Source organism: Anastrepha obliqua, chromosome 2 (genome assembly GCF_027943255.1).
Source record: "Anastrepha obliqua isolate idAnaObli1 chromosome 2, idAnaObli1_1.0, whole genome shotgun sequence".
Taxonomy (NCBI): Eukaryota; Metazoa; Arthropoda; class Insecta; order Diptera; family Tephritidae; genus Anastrepha; species Anastrepha obliqua.
This window is the reverse complement of record NC_072893.1, coordinates 67,807,707-67,831,388: the sequence shown is the minus strand read 5'-3', so window position 1 is coordinate 67,831,388 and position 23,682 is coordinate 67,807,707. Positions and strand designations below refer to the sequence as shown.

The 23,682-nt window shown below is 37.1% G+C and overlaps 1 protein-coding gene across 1 annotated transcript in view; it reads left to right on the top strand.

The window, feature by feature from the left end:
* The first annotated feature begins 7,363 nt into the window (after positions 1-7,363).
* Positions 7,364-23,682, top strand: part of LOC129238187 (tRNA dimethylallyltransferase-like) — a 37,826-nt gene continuing 21,507 nt past the window's right edge. The window contains exon 1 of the mRNA XM_054873224.1: positions 7,364-7,621. Coding sequence (XP_054729199.1) covers positions 7,502-7,621 — 120 coding nt within the window. The 5' untranslated portion in view covers positions 7,364-7,501. The remainder of the gene's footprint in view (positions 7,622-23,682) is intronic.

Here is a 23,682-nt window from a genome sequence, read left to right as displayed (position 1 = left end):
CGGATGGGAGTTAATGCCGTATCCACCATACTCTCCGGATATTGCACCTTGTGATTATCACCTTTTCCGTGGACTTGAATCCCATATGAGTAACAAGAACTACTCCTCAAAAGATGCTATAAAAAGGGATATCGAAGCGTATTTTGGCTCCAAGGGCAAACAATTTTTTGGGCAGGGAATTATTATAAAAATTTGCCTAAAAGTTCGGAAGACATTGTAAATAATGAAGGAAAATATATCATTGATTAATAAATACTTCAAACATCTTTTTTATTAATTTTAAAACCACCTTTAAAAAACGCACGAACTTATGGACTGACCGATATTTTCATCAATCTTTGAAAACGCTGATGAGCACAGAAATTTAAACATAAAATGCGTACGCATTTAGATGATTTTGTACCTGAATCGCTTATGAATCTCTTCATTATTTCTTTTTAGATCGGAAAGCAATTTCAGTGGCGTAGTCATAAAAATTAATCGATTATACTTTCAAATAAAACGTAGAATTTACTTAGCTCCACCTTATAAATATTATTTTGGTAACCCTCTTTGGAAAACAATAAAATCTTGAGTGAAACAAAAAGCTCACATTTATGCTGAATCACAATTGTACATGCATATGTATGTGTGCATACATATGTATATACGAGTGTGTGTACGTTTGCGTCGCTTTGCGTATTTTTTGCGTCGCTATCACACAAAATATGGATTAATGCTTTTATGTGCGAGTGTAGCCTGCGTCTCAAATTAAAATTTTGTAAGTTGTCCTTCAAAGCGTTTATTGACTTTTTCGCACGACCAACATAAAAAATGCTGATATAGTTTTCTCGACCACTGAATGCTTTTTATATCGAATAATAAACTCGTATGAAACATTTTATTTATACATATTTACGTATGTAAGTATATTTGAAACATGTTTGTTATATTTGTTATTGCTTTTTTTTCGTCAACAGTAGTAAGCATGCATATTCATACAAACTGCCTAAAAGATTTTAAATCTACAACTAAGAAAATATTTACAAATTTAAAGGTGTGGCCGACATTCGGTCGTTAACCGGCTCTCAGAGAATCCTCTGATTTGCCGACGTAACAAGGACAAGTAAGAGCGGTGTACTTATGACGAAACTGAGATTGTGTTGGTGATAAAGGGTGACCAATTTAGAGGTATCGGATTTTAAATTGAAATAAAACAACGAAAATTCAATTTTTTTGGTAGTCCCTTATATTTTCATTTCCTGAACCATTCCTGAAATTTATTTTTTAAAGATAATCCCTTTTAAATGTTAGCGGCAACTGCGTTGTAATTCGACCATCCGTAAACACCGATTTTGAATAAGTCGCTGGAGGACTTCAATCAGTATCTCGTAAATAACTTTAGTAATTTTGGTTTCCAATGGCTTAATTGAAGCTGGTTAACCCACGAACCATTTATACTTCACTTAGTCTCACAAATAAAAGTCCAAAGGTTTGATTTCACACGATCTTGTTGGCCAATTCACTGGTCCGAAAAGTGGGTCTCATGGCTGAACGGTTATGTACACCATAAGTTGGTACGCTGAACACTTTTTACATAGCGTCGATTTTCGTAATACATTTGTAAGAGTTGTAAATGGTGTTGAGGTGTAGGTCTTTACCTATTGGAAAAACTACCTCCCATCTCATCATCCTTTATAAGACAAAATCATTGCAGCCATTGGTTAACTTATTTCATTGCTGTCTTAACCGAAGTTGACAAGATGCGCAACTCTTTCTCTTGAGAGCGTTGTCAAAATGTGAATTTTTATTTCTAAACCGCCACTCTACACTTCTATTTTGGTTTCCGTTGATAAAATTTGTACAATTTTTTATGCAGGACTTTTAAACCAAAACTCATTTGAAACAATTTGTTGGCAAACATTATTTTTAAAAACTAATCTTCTGGAGGCCGCCATAGCCGAATGGGTTGGTGACTACCATTCGGAACTCAGAGAGAACGTAGATTCGAAACTCCGTGAAACAGTAAAATGAAAAAAAAAACATGTTCTAATAGCGGTCGCCCCTCGGCAGGCAATGGCAAAACCTCCGAGTGTATTTCTGACATGAAAAAGCTCCTCATAAAAAATACCTGCCGTTCGGAGTCGGCTTGAAACTGTAGGCCCCTCCATTTATGGGACAGCAACAAGACGCACACCACAAATAGGAGGAGAAGCTCGGCCAAACACCCAAAAAGAATTATATAAAAAGGTGATTTTTGGAGGTATTTTCGAGTCGATGTGCTGGGTAAATGTTAATATATTTCTGAAATATTTGGGTGGAAAATTTGGGAGTCGTAAAAAATACTAAATTTTATAATTCCGGTGGAAAAACTGCAGCTTTGTATACAGTGAGCTCGCGATAGTATGAACTAATTAAAATCAAGCTTTTTAACTTTTGTGTGTGTATAAGTACATATATACAGCTATTAATTTGCGCTATACGGGTGAATGAGTCAAATTCAGTTTTGCCAGAAATGTACCATCAAAAATATCTCAAGTAAAGATGAAATCAATGAAAAAAGACAAAAACGAAAAAAAAACCTTAGCTGCAAAGAACTTTTTCTCTGCAAATATATTTTTTTTTAAGTTTTAATACAAAAAAATAAAATTTGATTTATTCATATCGAGAAAAAGTGAATTGAGTCTTAATTTTGTATTATTTTCACACATTTTTTACTTTGAATTGAATAAAAGTAATTTTCCAAAATAAATTTATGGCCTTTTTAATTGGTTACATTTCGAGTGCCAGACCCTGTATGTAAAAATTAATTTCTGGTATTAATACCATCGTGAAAAGATATTTAGAGGTGTGCTCTTGAACATACTGTTATGCGGCTCTAAGCAAAATGGACAGTATCAGCTGATGGGCGGACGCCACTTGGAATTGTTTTTATAAAAGAACTGAGATGCTGTTGGTGATACAGAAAAAACTCAACCAATGACACTTCGTTGCTATCTAAGCAACGACTGATTAAACGAGTATATGAATACATGTGGTGTGAGAGTTGTGCGAGTCACTTCACCTGCCCTGTCACCGGGGACTCGGCAACAGAATTCTGTCCGCTCATTTCGCACACTTGTCCAATCAGTCGTTGTGCAGATGACACTGAAACAACATGAGTGAAGAGTGTATTGATTTTTTTCGTATATCACAAACACAATTTCAGTTTTTGCATAAACAAACCGTTGTCCTGACCCCGGCTACGTTAACCAATGAGCTGATTCCTTCGAAATTGGTGAGAGCTGATTAATGGTGTGATCTTGGCCACACCTGTAAGCATCTTTTAACCAAGATTTTAATATTTTAGAGTAGTCAATAGGACGAAAAAATACTTCATTTAAGAATTTTCATATATTTGGATGGTAATATTATCGCTAGTTCACTGTATATTGTATATATACTTTGTGGATATAAATCGAAATCTGTATAATTTCCATCGAAACGGTACTTGAGGGTTGCTGCTGCGTACATATACTATGCATACATACTCATAGGCATATACATATTTGTAGGTATTATATTTATACTAAATATATTTTTTTCTATTTTTTGTTGCTTCGGGCATGACGTAGACATTTTCCGGTTCTATTTCATTAAGATTTTGGTTGGTTTATTCATAAAATTAACAATGTAACAATCTGACAAAAAGTAGCTCACAAAAAAATAAGAAATTAACAAGCCAGCATAACAAGGGTTCTTCATTCAATTGTATGAATTGTATAGAAAATGAGCAAGTATGCTGTGATATCTGTCTGAGTTGCTATAGGAAGGAAACAATGTACTACATATGTATGTGTGTACACAGATACACACACACGCACATGCATCTATTTACTATTCCTTTTGATATCTCTTTTTGATCTGTGGCATCTAATTAAAAGTATTCAAAATCACATTAAAAATTATGGTGTACTTCACCTTCCTGTAAAACTCCCCATTTTAAAATACAGTGGAAACTCGGTAACTTGTCAAGTTGAAACCAAAATTATAAGCAATAAGCAGCACTGCCTTAAAGGCAAGGACTGCTTCGCTCATGCAACGTAAGAACCACCCAACTATTGTTTAGCTCTCACAAGGGTAGATTGTAAACTGTAGTTTAGATTGTACTTGAGGAAATAATCGTCTCATGCGGCAAAGTTTGGACTGCTGCAAAGTGAGACAGGTAGTGCATAACGAAGGATATAAGTGTGCTACTAGAGCGCATTATATGTAACAGAATGCAAGAGTTTCTAGAGAAACCAACAGGGATTTCCCTAAACCAATATGGCTTTAGAATAGGTCGTTCAATTATGGACGCAATACAAGCTGTATTGAGTATTGCTCGTCAAGCCACTAGCGACAAGGAATGGAAAGGTGGCATAAAAAATGGGTTCAACTCCGCAAGATTATGAGTGCACTGGGAGGTTTCGCGGTGCCGACATACCTGCAAAAAATAATATCAAACTATTTTGATAACAGGCTCTTGCCTTATGATACTGCTAACGGAATATAAATATATATATATACATATATAATTGGCGCGTACACCCTTTTTGGGTGTTTGGCCGAGCTCCTCCTCCTATTTGTGGTGTGCGTCTTGATGCCGATTCCGAACGGCAGATATTTTTTATGAGGAGCTTGCCATTGCCTGCCGAGGGGCGACCGCTATTAGAAAAATGTTTCTCTTAATTTTCATGTTTCACTGAGATTCGAACCTACGTTCTCTTTGTGAATTCCGAATGGTAGTCATGCAGCAACCCATTCCGCTACGGCGGCCGCCGGATCAGAATAGGCTCATATAAAGTAACTGGCCACCGGGGCTTAGCCCAACACTTTGGAGTGCTATGTATGGCGATATCCTCAAGCTTGAGCTTCCTGAAGATGCTACCCTCATTGGACACGCAGACGATATTGCGTTGGTGGTAGTGGGAAATCATCTGGGCGTGTTGCAAGCGTTATGCTATGAACCAATTGTAAGAATTAGAAGATGGCTTGGAAATGTGAAGTTAGAACTTGCACCACAAAAAAACTGAAGTCGTTTTACTGACAACACGACGGGTACATGAAGAGTTAGTGTTTACGGTAGCTGACCATGACATAAGGTCGCAGCCATATATCAAATATCTGCGAGTACTCATTGACTCGAAAATGACTTTTAAGCTTTATTTACAGTCAGTCAGTGAAAAAGCCGTAAGAATAAATAGCGCGTTATCTAGACTAATGCGTAATATTGGCAGCCCTCGCGCAAGTATACGGAACCTCCTGTTATCATTCACGAGCTCAGTGGTTCTGTACGCGGCACCAATCTGGGCAAACAGGAAGCCTCCAACACATACGAGCTACATACAGACTTGGCGCCCTGCGAGTAGCCAGTGCCTATCACACTGTCTCAGATGACGCAATCCATGTGATGACGGGAATGGTCCCTATTGACCTTCTCACGGTTGAGATGTATAGGTTACATAACACCATTGGGCAGAATCCGTCGAGCGTCTCTAAAACAGAAGAAAGGCTGCGAACAATTGAAGAATGGCAGATACGGTGGGAGCAATCCGAGAAACATTGCCAAGTGTATTGAACAAAAACACGGTTTTTGGTTTTTGTATCACGCAGTTGCTTACTAGACACGGTAGCATACCCACACAAGTTCTATCTTGAGAACGATCCGTACTGCCCGCAGTGCCCCGAAGAACAAGAAACATATCGAGACATATCTTGTTCAAATGCACGCGGTTAATTAATGAGCAAAATATGCTTGAGAGAGCGTTTGGTGAAAACATAAGTGAGACAAATCTTATCCCACATATGTGTGAAAACGAAGAAAACTGGAAAATTACATGTGTAGTGGCCGCAAATATCATGAAGAAAATATTAACTAACATAACTACAGCACAAGGGCTTATTGGTAAATTGAGACAATTTGCTCCGTATTTAATTCTAATATTTTTTTATAAAAATGTATGTATTTTCCTGCCTTATGCTCCGACTAGGCGCGATAATATACAAGGTCCGGCACTCGAAGTGTAACCAACTTCAGGCCCGTGCACCAGCTGCCTGTTAGTTGGCTAAATGACAGTCCACAGTACTGTTTACAAGCGTGCGGAAGAATTTTGCTGAGAGTAAAAGCGAAAAAAGAAAATCAGTAATGGATTTCAAACATAATAGTGTGATTGCATTATATTTGGCTGGAAAATCACAACCAGCGATTATTCGTGAGCACCAGCACCTTAAAGTAAATAAAGCTTTCGTTTATCGCACCATTACTCGTTACAATGATACTGGTAGCATCACGAAACGTCATGGAAGTGGTTATCAAAAGACTGCAACGTCACGTGAAATGGTTCAGAGAGTAAGGAAGCAACTTGGGCGAAATCCCCACCCAATGAAGTGCCAATCAAATAGCCAAAGCACTAAAAATATCTGACCATAGCATCCGCCGCATACTGAAAAATGATCTCAAAGTCAAACCTTACAAGATCCAAAAAACGCATGATCTCATACCAAAGCAGTAACAAGTCAGACTTGAGAGAGCGAAGGAGTTGCTTCAAGCGATCAATTTCCGACATTGTGTTCTCTAACCAGAAAATTTTTCTAATTGAGCAATTCGTAAACTCCCAAAACGATAAGGTTTATTTCGCCGACCGAGAATTTGAGTCAACAACATTTCGAGCTCCATAACGTCCACACAATGACCCTCAAATGCACCAGACGCGAATCCGATTGATTATTCACTTTCGGCCATTTTGGAGAGCAAGGCCCGAACTTGAACATTCACCAGTCTCGAGACGCTGAAAAAATCCATTGTCCGCGAATGGGCCAAAATACCTACAAGTCACATTCGCGCAGCTTGCGATTCGTTTCTGGACCGTCTCAAGGCCATTATCAAGGCAAACGGTGGTAATATCGAGCAAGAGTAAATTGATTCTTAATTTTGTATTATTTTTATATTTTTTTACTTTGAATTGAATAAAAGTATTATAATTTTCGAAACTAAATTCACGGTCTTTTTAATTGGGTACACTTTGGGTGTTGGACCATATTGTAAATAAAAAAAAATAATAACCTAATTAAAAAATAATATTTCCATTTACACAAATATTGTCAAAATTATTACATGGCCACAGCAGTGAAACTTCCTCTAAATAAATTGTGTTGTTATCTAAACGACTAAAAAAATACAATTTTTATAATTAATATATTATACTTACATATATGTATGTATTTATATCATTTACTTCCCATTCTTTGCATTTTATTAGCTTGTCACCTTACTCAACACTTGCGCTACTCAAATGCCCTGATAAATTCACTACGAATAATAAACTGGGCACCCTAACAGATGGTGAGCAAGCAAAGCGCACAGCTGATTGTGTGTTTTGTTTCTTATTCGCGTGCTCGTTGCTCCGGTTGTAGAGCAGATTTCCGCGTTTAACTCGTCTTAAATTGTAGTAATTTGTAGTGAAACATTAATTAAAGCAGTGTTTGCTTCGAAAAGTGAATTATGTTACGAAAAGTGCCGTTAATTGTGATTCTAGGCTCCACCGGCACTGGGAAAACCAAACTATCACTGGAGTTGGCAGAACGCTTTGGCGGCGAAATAATCAGCGCTGACTCAATGCAGGTATGTTCAATGCTGCCGCAAGCGAGGCAGGGTTGTTATATTTGTTTAATAAATAAGTTTTAGTATGCATTAGTGTTACCAGGCGTGAAGAATATTCAATGTATGTATTTCAAAGTAGTCTTTTATATTTATTATACTGCAATATATGTGAAAATTTATTTGCCCCTTATGCATTCTTGTATGTATAATTATCTAGTTTACAGGCCAGTTATCAAAATTTGTAAATCGACGCGGACTGTAAAATTAATAATCACCCGTTATTGTAACTAATCTGATTGCGATTTAATTTGTTTTTACAGCGTATGGCTACGAAAAAAAATATATAGGACCCGATTTTTTCATCTCTAGATTTTAATAACCCTTGTAAGGGGTTATATACAGTTAGGAAGTCGAGGAAAAGCGAATTTTCCACAATTTTTCTGAGAAAACTTTTAAATTTATTAATCTAAAAATTTGTACACATATTATTTTATATTTTAACTGTATTTTAAGACTTATATATATATATATAATTGGCGCGTACACCCTTTTTGGGTGTGTGACCGAGCTCCTCCTCCGACTCCGAACGGCAAATATTTGTATGAGGAGCTTTTTCATGGCAGAAATACACTCGGAGGTTTGCCATTGCCTGCAAAGAAACTACGGCTGATCTCCGGGAGCTCTTCTCAAAAAAGACGTTTTGCGGCGACCACTATGCCTCTGCACTGGATCCTCTGAAATAAATTGTCTTGACACAATGGCGGTTTAACCAAATTTCCGCCTTAAATTGTAAAATATTTATCTATGAGAAAAAATCTTCGATTAAGTACTAAAAAATATATTTAATCGGTTTAGCCGTTTTCGAGTAATGTTGGTCACCGCCTTTGAAAACACCATTTTGAGAAAAACGCGCTGCCGCTCCAGCCTTGTACTTTCAAGCACTCTGAAACGCCTTTTCAAATGTGCGTGTAACTTCGAAATGATTCACCGAAACTATATTAAATTTTCTATCTGTATTCTTAAATATATGTACTTTAAGAAGACAAAAATCAATTTTTTGAAAATTCTAACTGTATATAACCCAGAACATTTTAGCAAAAAATATATCTAATGCCAGGATCGAAATTTTCCGAAAAAAAAAGTGGTAGAATCGGTGGTGTTAACACACGACGCCCTTAAAACTACAAAGTTATGAAATTTATCTGAATCTTATTCTTGGCGCATATTAACCTAAATTTGTTCGGTTTGTTCCTTACTCCTTATTATCCTTTTCCTTAGAGGGAAACTAAATTAGATGTATCTCGAAACGCGAAACTTAAATTGCATCCTCAGAGCCGGCAGCGCTTACCTTTCAAATTCAGAAGCAGATATTAATTTTGGCTTTCGACAGATTTACCCACTATGTATGTAGATAATTACTTTGATAGGAAGAGCGAGATATGATTTTGGCGATTACAGATGTACATTTTTAAAATTTTTACGCATGCGAGATTTAGATATTCAATATTTGGCAAGATATTTATTCGAAGAAAATTAAATCAATATTGTTCTCCTACCATATAAAAAATAATGAATAAATGGGTTTCAAATATACATTTCTATTTAAGGTGAAAATTCGTTCTTTACAACAAAAGACAATAGTTAAACTTTTTAATCATGCTTTAAAAGCTTAAAAATACCTAAATAATACCTTAAATATAGTCTGGCCAAACTTTTCTGCTGACAACTTGAGCTTTCAGGTAGTTTCCTAAAATTTAATTTTCCATCGATTTGTAGATATAATCTTTTGAAAAGGGATCAGCGAACAGGACGAAAAAACGCCAGATCCGGGTGACCAATCGAAGGTTTTAAAAAAGGTGTCCAACGTATGTCGACTTAGAATTTTAATTTATTTATTTTAAAAAATAAATGTACAGGGTGAGGATATGCATATATGATAAGATAAGTCCTATATGAATACAACTTAACTCAAGAAGTAATGAGACATGCAGTTATCGTCGCTATATCTGAAAGTCACACCGATTTAGAAACCTGTAATTTGCCTAATTGCGCCCGTTCCCTCGTTCATAAGGTTCGCTGTGAACTGGAAGCATTAGGGGGCGATGCAGAATCTGACACAAAACGCCAAAAACACTAGGAACATTCTGACACTGTCCAACAAGTGCACGCGATCATTGAGAAGGACTCTTCAAAATCAACGAGGGCCCTTGCAAGAGAGCTTAATGCCCATGAAGATCTCCGGGATAAGTTCTACGTTATGCGCATATTATGCCACCATTCAAAGATTTCGAGACAGTAGTGAAACCCTGGATTGATAGTGTAGGCGGTGACAGTCCATATATCTTTCACACCAAACGATGGCGACACAAGATTGAATGGCTGATAGTTTCCATTAGCACATAACACCAAACTTATGGCCATATTCAACAAACCTTAGTAAAATAAATGCTAATTAGTTTTACTCTCAAGTTGTCCTGAAATATAGTTCGCAACCTGTAGTCTGTAGTTGTAAGAAGTTCATATATTTTTTAACCTCGTACAATTTGAGCGGATTAAGTGGAAAGCAAGAGACTTTAATACGAATTCGTTTGTGTTAAAATGAAAACTTAAGTAACTTTTTACAACAGGTACATATTGCCTTAATGAAAAAACAAAAAAAAAAAACATTCAAAGAAATCCATATTTGCTAAAAAGTTAAAGTTAATGTTTCTTGTTTTGCTATAAAAGAGAATTTTTCGGCCCCATTTTTTACGACTCTTAAGAAATTACAAATCTCAAAAATCCAAATATAAATAATCTAGGCTTTTCTTTAAACTTAAAACTACCGGGATCCCGGGACTGCCATCCCCATTGGAGACATGATACTCTACCAAGATTGGTAATTATTCGAGTGCTCAATCGCAAGGTCTTCCTTTATGAGCTATGGTTGGTGTAATGGAGGGTCCTACAGTTTTATTCCGAGCAGATGATTTTAAGGGCAAATGGTTTTTTTTGAGGATCCCTTTCATGGCAGAAATACATTCGGAGGCTTGTCATTGCCTGCCGAGGGGCGAGCGCTATTAGAGGAAACCATTATGTTTTTTTTTTATTTGGTGTTTCATTCCTATTGTGTAAAATAATAAAGTAATTTTCCCAACAGAGTTATGCTCTGCTGTTGACAGGGAAATAAAAAATAAATAAAGCATAATTAAAATAAAAAAAATTAGCAAAAAATTGGTGTTGTAAATTTCTAATCAACTATCTGACTACTTCATCTATTATACAATCTTTACTGAAGTGCTGACCATCCGCTTATTAACAAAATGTTAAATCTAAGTTTAAGTAGACTTATCGATGCGGACTTACTTTTTGCTAACAGTCACTCAAATTAGCCTGGTAGTTGTATTGGTATTAAGAATGGGCATATAACTAGATGTTTCATAAAAAATTTAGACAACCAAACTTAAATACTGGAGACACAAGTCATTAATTAAATTTAGTCTCGTTTGATGTTTATTAATTTCACTACATTTAATTAAATGTTTCTGTATGTATCTCTATTAGAAAATTTGCCTATGCTTCGAAGAGAAACAATCAGAAAAAAATTAAAACACAAAATTAAAGCAAATTCAAATTCAAATAAATACATTTTAGAAATTTAAAAATTTAGACTAGTAAAACTTGTTTAAGCTTTCTGTTATTTATGCTAATTTAGCCACAATAACTATGTTTAGAGGTGTAGATATGTATGCGCATTTGTATGTTAAGTATGTATTGACAGAGCTTAGTAGAACGGCGCTAACAGGTGCAATCATCCAGTTCAAATTTTCAGACTGAGTTAAGTTAAGTTGTGGTGTTTAATATATTGGTATACACATGCATACAAACTTTTAGTTATGTCATATGCAGATGCTAATTTTCTCCGCACGTGGCGTTGCTAAAACCCCAAATTAAAAAACTTGGCTTCGGGCAAATCGTTCAAGTTTTCTAACATTATATTTTCTTTCGATATTTTTCTTTGGCATACCCACTGACATAGCCGCCGTAACGGAATGATGCGTGACTACCATTCGGAAGCGCGAAGGTTCGAATCTCCGCACATGAAACACCAAAATGGAGAAAAAGTTTTAACTATTGGCGGTCGCCAATCGGCAAATCTCCGAGTGTATTTCTGCCATGGAAAAGCTCCTCATAAAAAACCACTTGCCGTTCGAGGCCGGCTTAAAACTGTAGGTCCCTCCATTTGTGGCACAATATCAACACGCACATCATACATACGAGGAGGAGCTCAGCCAAACACCCAAAAAGAGTGTGAGCGTCAACTATTTATGTATGTATGCACACTACCATGACTATGCTCTTTCTGTGCCAAATACCGCCGTGCGTTGTGTCATCAAGTAAAACAGTTTTAATGGATTATAAGTGAATAATGGTTTGCATAGTGATTTTTTGTTAATTTTCATCAAATGAAGTTTTGTAGTTTCGACTGGATAACATAGCAAAGGATTCTGCAAAAGACTGCCGTGGAATTGAGAAGGTGTATAGGATATTTTACAGGGTGACAAAAAATAACTCTATACAAACTTATCTGTGCAATTAGATAAATGTAAATTTTTTTTAGCGAATGCTCTAATTTTGTGATTGTTGTGTGTGCTCTGAAGTATAAAAAAAGTATTCGTTTCTGTTCCAGCTCTTTTTAAATACTTTGTGTAACGATGTCAAGTAGTCGCTCAGCTATTATAGCCCTGCATCAGCTACGAGCACGCAACGTTCATTGGTTTCTCGTGCAATCAAACGATTTAAGGAGCTTGGTAATGAAGGTGACCGTCCTGGAAGGTAATGAAGGTGACCGTCCAGAGAGAAATCGAACTCTTAACACTTCCAACAACGGAAAAATCATCAAAAAAAGAGTTCAACGAAATTCTATGGTCTCGATGAGGAAAATTGCTCGTGAGGCAGGCATCAACCTTATAGCAAAAAAAGAACTTGGACTTAAGCCTTATAAACTAAAAAAAATGCCAACTGCTCAAGGATGAAAGCAAGAAAGTAAGACTCGAAAGATGTCGCTCGCTCGAACGTCGGGTCGCAGGTACGGGGTGGGAAAGTCTTTACGGATGAGAAGCTGTTTACCGTTGAACAAGCTCACAATTATCAAAACGACAGAAATTGTTCTACAGAAGTCCCTGGACCTTCGTTCGTTATTGAACATCGTCAAAATCCGCGATCTGTCATGGTATGGGGTGAAATTTGCGCCAGTGGCAAGACTCCTCTAATTTTCATAAACCAAGGAGTCAAAATCAATAAAGAAGTTTACCGTCAAGACATATTAGAAGCAGTTGTTCTTCCCTGGTCCCAGCAGCACTTTGGTGACGATGAGTGGACGTTTCAACAGGACTCGGAACCAGCCCACAGAGCAAAAACAACCCAAGAGTGGTGCAAATCCAATTTCCCCTCTTTCATTACTTCCCAAGAATGGCCACCCTACTCACCGACTCTGAATCGGCTAAATTACAACATATGGTCGATTTTAGAGACAATGGCCTGTGCAAAACGCCACAAAACTTTGGAGTCCCTGAAGCAAGCGTTGCGTCGAGAGTGGGATCGCATAACGGTAGACGAACTGCGGTCTATAGCCCTAAATTGTTTGAAACGTTTGAGCTTGTGTATTCGTGGTGGTATAAAGGTGGTCACTTCTAAACTGGCTGAATATAATGTTACTAAAACATTGTCTATTAAAATTTCACAATTTGTTTTGAGGTTCTATCAATGATAATTTTTTTCATTAAAAAATGTTGCATACACTTATTTTTTGTCACCCTGTAATGACTCGTCATTAATCTGGCATGAAAAGTACATTTAAATCCGTTTTACAATCTTTCGGCTAAAATTTTTAAGAAAATTTATAAACTAAGGTCTTAGGAAAACTATAAAAATTCAAATATTAAAGTATAATCCAAATTCCATATAAAAAATTTGTTCCCTTTGTTTAATAGTTTTAAGGCAAAGTTGGAATTATTGGCAACTTCTACATGTATTTGTTGCATTACATGCGAAAATCGGACAGCTAGATATCTATGCATATTTTGGATCTGATAAAAAGTCTGCTCATTGTTGACTTGGTGTAATTTTTGGATGAAAAAATTATGAAAAGGTAGCGAGTGTTTCATCTGTACTTGCCAAATGAAAGTTATGATTAACTTAGTGAAAAATGCATCAATTTCGTTTTCATCCAGTCAAAACTTTATTTTATTCAATACAGTTTATTAAGTCAATGAGCGTAAGCAATGTCTAGAATATGGTTGGCATTATCAGTCACGCACATTTCATTTCATTCTTCTGCATTTTTGCTCGAATTTTTAAGCATCTCTAAAGCGCCCATTTCTTCAAGATAATTGGCCCTTATGTGCCAGATTTGTTGATATTATTTGCGCATAGATCTCTCTTTTAGCACTTTCGTAGACTATTCCACTTTCCTTAACTAAAATTTTTAAATAAATATAAATATAAATAGAAATAAATTTTACATTAAAAATTTAAAATTGCTTAAAGCCAACTCGGCTTTGGCTATTACTACCAAACATGGATTTCCTTTCTAAAACACTCTCGTTGTCTGGCATCGTTTTATTACTACAATCGTCTGCTATTTTGATGATGGATTTTTGAGGAGAGCCATTTCCTATAGCCTCTTCGTTGTGTCTAAGAAGAGAAGAAGATACTTAAATTCAAAACCTGAAATTTCGTCATTGTTGTTGAGGAATAGTTTCGATAACGAAGTTGTTTGGTCCTTGACGCATTGTAGTCAAGCCTTGCCAAACTGGTGGTAGTTCTACTAGCTCCACTTTGCTCGAGCTTAAGGAGTATCCTCGCCTAGTGAGCCTTCTCGCCCTGTCCGGCATTGGAAAACAGAGAAGGCATGGACTTCGATCCAACGATCCTCTCCATGCCCCTTTACTCCATACCATCAAGAGTCGTACTTCAAAAGAGATACAGTAGTGCTGCCAGAGGCTCAGTTGTAGTCAAACTCAGAAAATGAGACCGGGAAACACTGCTTTCACACTTTCACGGATGGCTCCAGGACCAAGCATGGTTCCGGCTCTGGGGTCTACGTGGAATCCAGCGAAACAAAACCACGCTTTGCTCTTGAAATGCCTGCATCTGTGTTTCAAGCGGAGGTGTATGCAGTTCAAGATTCGATGAACTTTGTTGTGGTCAACCGATGGAGAGACAGATCTATATGTGTCTGCAGCGACAGCCAAACTGCGCTTATGGCCTTAGACAGCCCCCCAACCACATCAGGAGTAGTCCAGTCCTGTAAATCTAGGCTGAAGTATGCCGGTAGACATAATAGCCTGATGCTAACATCGGTCCCGGAACACATGGGAATCGTGGGTACCGAGACCTCTGACTCCTTAGCTAAGATGGGCTCTGAGGCCAACTTCTTTGGCCCGGAGCCCGTTTTGCCACTACCTTCTGCGGCCATCAAAACCACGGTTAGCAAATGGGTTACTACAACCCACAAGCGAGCTTGGCAGGCTGAGAGAAGCTGCAGATGGACTAAACTGATGTTACCTGTCATGTCCCATCGAAGGGATCTACTCAGATTTCTTCGGAGATCGGGTAGATTTAAAGAAAATTAAAAGGAAACCCAAGTGTAGTACAATGAGCTTGATTAATGTCTGAGTGCTGCACTTTCTAGTTGTCCCAACAAAAAAAAAATAGCCTTCTCGTTACTCTCGTCGTTCTTATGACGTAGAATCCATACCAGAGTGATATCGAGCCATTTACTGAGTGAGCTGAGTTCCTCCATACACTGCATTACAAGTTTGGAAGTTAGGATGATTGAATTTACTGCTCTTATAGCAGTCTGACTATCCGATACTCTTAATTGTATAACATTTTTAGCTTCTCCTCTAAAAAGTGTTTGTGTGCCATTTGCATTTTAGTAGGCGATATACATGCAGTCACCCATTTGAGTACCCAAACCATACCGTTTCCACCGCCGTATTTTACAATGGTTTGCAAATTTTGGGGTTTGAGCTTCGTCCAAAATACACAAGACTAAGCCAAAATCGAAACGACAGGAGCTTTGTTCTGATAACTTCGAGTTTATTTATTCGAAATAGTCCCCTCTGGTCTCGATTCACAGTTTTCGGTGATCTAAAAGCTCTTCGAAAGAGTGTTTTAGGTCATTGATCGGAATATCCCTCAGAATGTCGGTACAAGCATTTGGGATGGCCTCTGCGAGCGCAAAACGTTTTCCTTTCATGGTCAAATGCAATTTTTCGAATAGGTAAAAGTCACAGGGAGCCATATCAGGCGAATACAGTGAGTGGTTGATGGTTAAAATGCGATTTCTAGTCCAAAAATCAGTCACAAGGGTGAATCGATGAGATGGTGCAATAAGCGCCAGCTTCCTCCTTCGCAGTATTCAGGGCGAATTGGACGAATGCGATACAACAAACGCTTCAAAACACCAAGATAAAAAATTCCATTGACGGTTTGACCCGTCGGCTCGAACTCCTTGTGAACAATTCCCTTGGAATCGTAAAAACAAATGAGCATCGATTTGATTTTTTACTTCTCTAAACCCGATTTATTGGGTGGTGGCTCGTCTAGGGCCTTCCATTGACGCTTAGTTTGAAGTTCATGTTGTAAACAACGTTACAATGGAACACCGTTTGATCACTAATTCATTGTTCTAAATGTTGTAAAGGAAGTTCTCGTCTTTTCTCGCCTCTTTAATGAGGTCTTTCGAATGTTGAGTTCTGAGCAATTTTTGGTTCTCAGTTAACTTATGCGGAATGAAAAGTGCACAGACCTTTCGTAAGCCCAAATTATCAGTTAAAATGCTATAAATCGATGTTTTGGAGATATCTAACTCCGCTTCCATCAATTTCAGCGATGATTTCGGTTCATTTTTAATAAGTTTACGAACAATTTCGATGGAGCTTTCGGTGATTACTGATTTTGGGCGGCCAGTATGTTCATTGTCCTTTATGTCTTCACAACCATCTCTGAAACGTGTGAATTCTGGCATGAGATGGACAATCATCGCCATAAACTTTTTTGATCCATTCAAATGTTTCCGTAAACGTTTTACCGATTTTAAAACAAGAACCAATCTTTGTTCGAAACTCATTTTCGTATCGAAGACACTATAGATGCAATAACTGCGCTTCCACTGAATGCCACTTCCGAATGTCACCAAGCTTTCACTGGAAGTCAGCTAGGAATGTAACTTCCAAGGCACTAACTCTTCAAAATGATGGCCCCATCAAAAACATTTTTATGACGCCAGTCCAGTTTATTTTGGACTTCACCTTGTGTAAAAGGTCTGCCATCTGGTCAAAATAAGTTTAATTTTACCACGTATGCAAAAAGTATGGTCCTCCAAAATGTTGGGGCTCGATTTAGTTGGTCACGCGAAAACTGCAATATCTTACTTCTATTTCTTACACTTACGAAAGGTTTTTTATGGGCCATTCTGACATTTAAATTTCCTTTTCTCAGTACTTTTTGAACAGTTCTTGGATGACAACTCTTACCTTATCCTTTTTGGTCATTTCAGTTAACTTTGAAGCGTTTGTTGGTGGAATAATTCATCACTTGGCGCACAAACTTTTGACACTCTTTCTCTGTTAAAGATTTATTTGGAGCCGGTCGTCCCTTATTTACCACGCGATTGTCATGCATAAGACTTTGAATAATGCGCTGAACTGTTGACAAACTTAAATGTACAATTTTAGCTATTTTACGATACGACATTCCTTTTTTGAAATGCTCCAAAACTAGCACACGCTTTTCTATCGAAGTGCGAGGTTCCACGCTCATAGGCACTAAAACAAAATTTCTTTTGTTGGAACATTTACTTATGTTCAGATTTATTTATTGTGTAAATTGCGTTTGACCCTTCGCTCAAAAAGGAAACACCTTCATGGCAAGCTTTTAAATGAGCTCCTTATGATCAGAAACAATCCGAGCTAGGACTACTTAATAACTAATTCATTGCTCTAAATTTTTGATGGGTAAATGCCAAGATCGTAAAATTCATCTCAATCGAAATTTGAACGTACACTTTACTGCGCATTTTATAAATCGCTAATTTTCAAATTAAAATGTGAATAATTTCTTTTAAGCGACATGCGCTCATAAAATATGATATTTTAAATTAAATTAGTTGCCTTTTCTTTTCATTCATTTAGAGGTGTATAACTGGTTTGCAAAAAATCTTCCTGTTTGAGCATTTCGTTTTTTATTGTCACATAAAACGAATCCAACTTGGAATAGATTTCGAATATGCGATGCTTTAGTTTCTTATACAAACATGCCATATATGGCTTGAAATGTTTATTGAGAATGTCACATAACTCAATAAAGAAATTCGACCAACAACGCCAAGCAACTAATAGATTTTTCAACAGTTGTGCTCAGATCACAAACACGGAAGTACTTTATGGATATAACACAAAAGATTTAATTCCTATTAGTATATTGTATTGATGCATGTATGTATAGGGCATTTCATTAAGGGCGCTCGAACTTTGAAATTAAATAAAACAAAAAGTTTAGGTAATATTGCCACAATTGTCTTTTTTTTGTTGTTTTGTTTGTGATTCATAATTTCGAGCGAATTGCAGCATCGTTTCCGTTTCAGTTTGCGCATTTGATTGGGCCGGATAACAGCCATTGAGCTGTGAGCGCAGCTTTTTACGTAGATTCTCCCAGAATCTTGTCTTAATTTCGAATTTTATTTTTGATGCTCCAGAACAAAAAGAAATCATTAGGTGCCAAATTAGAGTTGTAAGGTGGATGACCTATTAATTCGATCTTTTGACAAATGGTTGTGCATCACTCAGGATAGACTGTTTTAACCCTTTCGGTACGGAAAGCCGCTAACGGAAATACAAATTATTTTATATGTTTAATAGTTGCAATGGGTGAAATAAAAGTCTTTTGTCCCATCAAAATTGTATTCGGTTAAAAAGGGGTGGTGGGAGGGGCTGGGACATATATGTCCCCTCAGTATTTTTATGGACGCATTTGTCCCGTTTAGTATTTTATGATCCAATATCGTTTTATATAAAAGTTTGTTTTATTATGAATTCAACATATATTTATTTAGTTAGTTAGTTAGTAAAGTGAAAAGAAGAAAACAATGAGGAAGTAATACAGTATAAAAAAAGTGGTTTTTACTTATGGTAAGCAGCAAAAAAGAATACTGATAGGACACATACGTCCCACTAGGATAAAAATGCCAGTAATTTTTTATATAACACAAAAACTTTTACTTACTTACCTCAATATAATAATAGAGCACTAGCACAATAAATAAATATATTTTCAGTAAACTTTGAAGAAACCACGAAAACTCGCAAAAAAGCCTACCACTTGCAAAATTCGCGTCCCCTTTTGCGTTTGTTTTTTGACTAATGAACCATTTAACTTCAAATAACGGAAGGAAATACCGTTAAGAATGGCATTAACTACGAATTGGGATAAATAAAGTCCATTAAATTCGCTTAATTTCCAGGCTAGGTATCTTCAAACATTGCCGGGACATATAAGTCCCGTTCGGACCGAAAGTGCTTGCATAAACTACTTCGTAGCAGCAATATCAACGAAAACATTGCTTTGCTCTCGCTACTATGTACTTTGAACTTGAACGGATAAGTAGTTGTAAAAGTAGCGCAAAACGCGAGATCAACTGTTTTGCTCTTCTCCAAGCTACCTTTCGTTACTGCTATTACCTCAGATCAGTAGGCAAAACAAATTTGGAGTGCTCTCTGTAGTTGGAGTAATAGTAAAAAACTTGGAACTGGGCTAAAATATGGAGAATAAGAAATGCGAATATGGTAATGAAAAATTTTATATCTACCGTCAAGTACGGCGGTGGTAGCGTAATGGCTTGGTTTTTATTCAAGGTACTATACACCTTCTATGGCTATAAATATAAATGTTGGAACAACATTTAAAACCATCATTGGATCTTGAGCAAAGATGGGTTTTCCAACAAAACAATGTCCCTAAGGATACTGCACTATTTGCCAAAGAATGGCTCTTATGTTACATACCCAGACAACCAAATACACCGCCGTAGAGTCCGGATTTAAATCCGAGAGAGCATGTTTGGGAGCTTTTAGAGAGAAAAATTCGACGACGCTAAATAACTGACGCTAATTCGATATAGAAAGAGTTGATAGAGGCATATCATCAAATATCGAAGGAAAAACTTACCCATTTAGTTGGATCAATGCCTCGACACCTTCAGGCAAGGACCATTACAATTCATTATACGAAGTGTCGCAAAGGCGCAAATTATAAAAGAAAACTCTAGTACTAATAAACTGTTGAATAAATAAATAAAATGTCCTTGAACAGGACGAAAAAAGGCTAGATCCGGCTGCCGAACCCCAATATTTGAAAAAAGGTGTACAATGGAGAGTTAAATACACGTTTTTGCTTATATACGAGGGGCGCCTTTTATTTGGCAGGATTTGAAAACCCTGGTGTTGCAATCTGGCAACTGACAGCTGTATCGCAAAGTTTGACATTTTTTGACTTTTACGTACTCAGAACGATTTGAAATACCAGCGCTATTTGTGTTGTTTACAGTAACTTAAAAGATTCATCTCGGTCCAAAAATGGAATTAAATCGTGAACATTTTCGTGCGATTATTTTTTACAACTTTCGACGTGGATTAACTCAGCAACATTGCATGGATGAACTTAATTCATTTTTTGGCGATGAAGCTCCATCAAGGACCAGTGTTTATCGATGGTATGGTGAATTCAATCGTGGTCGTAGTTCACTCCAAGACGAATTTCGTGAAGGTCGTCCAAAATCAGTTGTTGTTCCGAAAACCATTGATGCTGTGCGCGAACTGATATTGAAAGATGGTCATGTGACCTATCGTGAGATTGAGACAATCTTAGGCATTAGTGGGACCAGAATACATTCAATATTGCACAAACATTTGACTGTCAAAAAAATTTGTTCGCGTTGGATCCCACACAATTTGTCAATCGCTCAAAAAAAGGCTCGTGTCGATTGGTCGAAGGAAATGCTCAAAAAATACGATCGCGGGGCTTCGAAACACGTCTATGACATCGTGACAGGTGATGAATCATGGATTTACGCGTATGAGCCCGAAAGTAAACAGCAGTCGACTGTATGGGTGTTTCAAGATGAGCCAAATCCAACAAAAGTGGTTCGCGCACGAAGCACTTCCAAGCAAATGGTCGCCTGTTTTTTCGGAAAAACTGGACATGTCGCAACCGTACCACTAGAACAACGCAGAACAGTAAATTCTGAGTGGTACAAAACCATTTGTTTGCCAGTTGTCTTCCAAGAAATTAGGAAAACAATCGCCAAAGACGGATCACTCTTCACCAGGACAATACGAGCTCTCACACATAGGCTCAAACAACTGCATTTTTGAGCACCCAAAACATCGAATTAAGGGGTCATCCGCCGTATAGTCCTGACTTGGCACCGAATGACTTCTTTTTATTCCCGTACGTAAAAAACAAACTGAGAGGTCAACGTTTTTCGACACCTGAAGAAGCGGTTGCGGCATTCAGAATGCATGTTTTGGAGGTACATACTTCATTCAGAGTGGCAAAAGTGCTTCGACAATTGGTTCAAACGCATGCAAAAGTGTATAGATCTTCATGGAGAATATTTTGAAAAACAATAAAGTGATTTTCGATAATTAAAATTTGTTTTTGTTCTCTAATCCCGATATATAAAAGGCACCTCTCGTACAATGAACCGAAAACTCGCTCTTACAGTCAGTTGATTACAGATACAGATTTCATCTGTTTCTGTTTGAAACATTAGTAACATACAGTGCGTTTCATTATCATAGCACAGTGACTTCCTGACAGGTTTTGACTATTTATTTGTTGTTTACTGAATTTGAATAATTTTGTATTAAAATATAGTTTATTCTCCTACAAAAATTATTTGAATCCAAGTTTGAAAGTTTGTGCAAATTACAAAAAAATTCAAATCATCAAAGTTTCAAACTTTTTGTTCGAAATTTTCATAAAAACTAAAGGTATGCAGTTATATAGTTCATTGAATTTTGGTATAATAAAGTGTAAGTTTGAAATGGCTCAAAAATCGCGTCGATTTTTTTAAATTCTTTTTGGGGACAATGTCTACTGGGTGTCTTCATCCATCCTTATATATGAAAAACATTGCAAGCTTTCGTTCTGATAATAAATTTTAGACGATTTCATCGCATTGGTGAGTTGTTGTTGTTGTTGTTGTTGTAGCATAGGCATTCCCCATGCATATATGGTTAATGCTGCTGAAGTGACAGTCCTTGGCCGGATATAAATCCGGGTCATTCTGGTAACGTAGAACCGACTGTCGTTGGAACGACGCAAGTGAGTCGTATACCGCGGTTAAATGTCAAGACCAAATAAATATTTTCGACAACTTTAACAGCTTTGACAGATGATCACTATCCACTGCCAAAGTTCGGTTGCACCTATTGGGAAACCCTATGTGAGCGCACATATGAAAAGTGTGTATTTAAATTAAACTTTTATGCAATTTTTCCAACGCAAACTTTGTTAATAAATATTAGCATTATGGCGCTGAGCTTGCGCGGAATCTGTCACATGTCGTGTCCGTAATGTTTGTGCAACAAATTACGTGTGCTTAAAATGCGGATTTCAAATAAATTAGTGATACAAAATTTAGTTCAAACAAGTTTTACGAATGAAGTTTGCTAACGTTGTTTGAAGTTATCCAAGTTTTTATTGAGTTTCACTTGAACTTGTTTATTGAAAAGCAAACAATGAAACCTATAAATGTTTTGTGTTCTGCGATGTTAAATAATAGAACATGCCACAACAGGTTGCTGAAAATATTTATGCTCCAATCAATTTTTTGTCTGCAATGCCAATTGGTTTTTTTGTGAAATGTTTTTCGTGTCAGAAAATAACTTGAATTTTTTTTTCAGATCGAAGTATTTACTGATAATCGACCATGCGAATTCAAGACTTCGGTTCTTCAAAGACTGACTGAAGAATGCAGAGTTGGTGGGCTGGTTAGTTGCGGTGTTTCCCGAAGTGATTATTCAGGTGTTAATCAGCGCACGAAAGCGGCATTTTATTGCGCTTCTCGTGAAAAGTATCCCAATTTTACAATAGTCGAATTAGTCAGGTCATATTGGCTCTCAAATAAATTCACTCGGAACACCTCTGTTATTTTTCCTACTAAGTGCCTTTCGTGCGTTCTTTGACTAAAGGCTCTTAGTGCCGAATATTCGCTGAGAAAATATTAACCACTTTCCTCGCTATTCTTCATGTGATATCTGCGTTAGATTTTGTTGTAGAGATATTTCCGTTATGCTTTCTTTTCGGCAAGTGCTCTCTAAACAATTCTTAGTACGGCTGCTTTAGTCTATCTAGCAGATCTATTGCCGTCATTCTGAATTAGTTAGGCCAAAGCTTATTTTCTGTTTTACATGCATCAGATATCTGATTATCTCTTTTTCGCTGACCCAAGCAAGTACATTTAATTCCTCCTCACTTAAAACAATGGAAGCACACAGTGCCGACGTTAAGTACTCATCCAGCCAGGCTTCTGTTGTATTACATTCATTCGCAATATTCCTAAGATTAAATAAAAACCAACTTAGATTCAACACCGCAATATGATCATCTTACTAATCTGGGAATATTGGTAGGTAGGTGAAACAGTTGAAGTACCGCTCTGGCACTCCCCAAGTAGCCTTAGTGCCATTTTGATACCATTATGAGACCTCCAAAATACAGATATCTACAGCCAGCCAGAGCTGTTTATGTGACAAAGGATGATAGGACTTAGGCTGTCGAAGAAAGTTGCCATAATGGTCTAACTGCCAAACCCGGACATTTACAGAGAAAGTGCTCAACAGTACCCTTCTCCGAAAGATCCCCACAGCTTCTGTGTCAATCGTCCAATAACCGGTAAACACAGCCACAAGTATAGAAATTGAATAGCGCGTAGTCCCCAGGACATTCTGAACCCTGCGTCTATTGTACTGGTCCACAGGGTTTTCGAAATAGCACATGAAGAAGTGGTGAAATATTCAGGTAGGAGATCT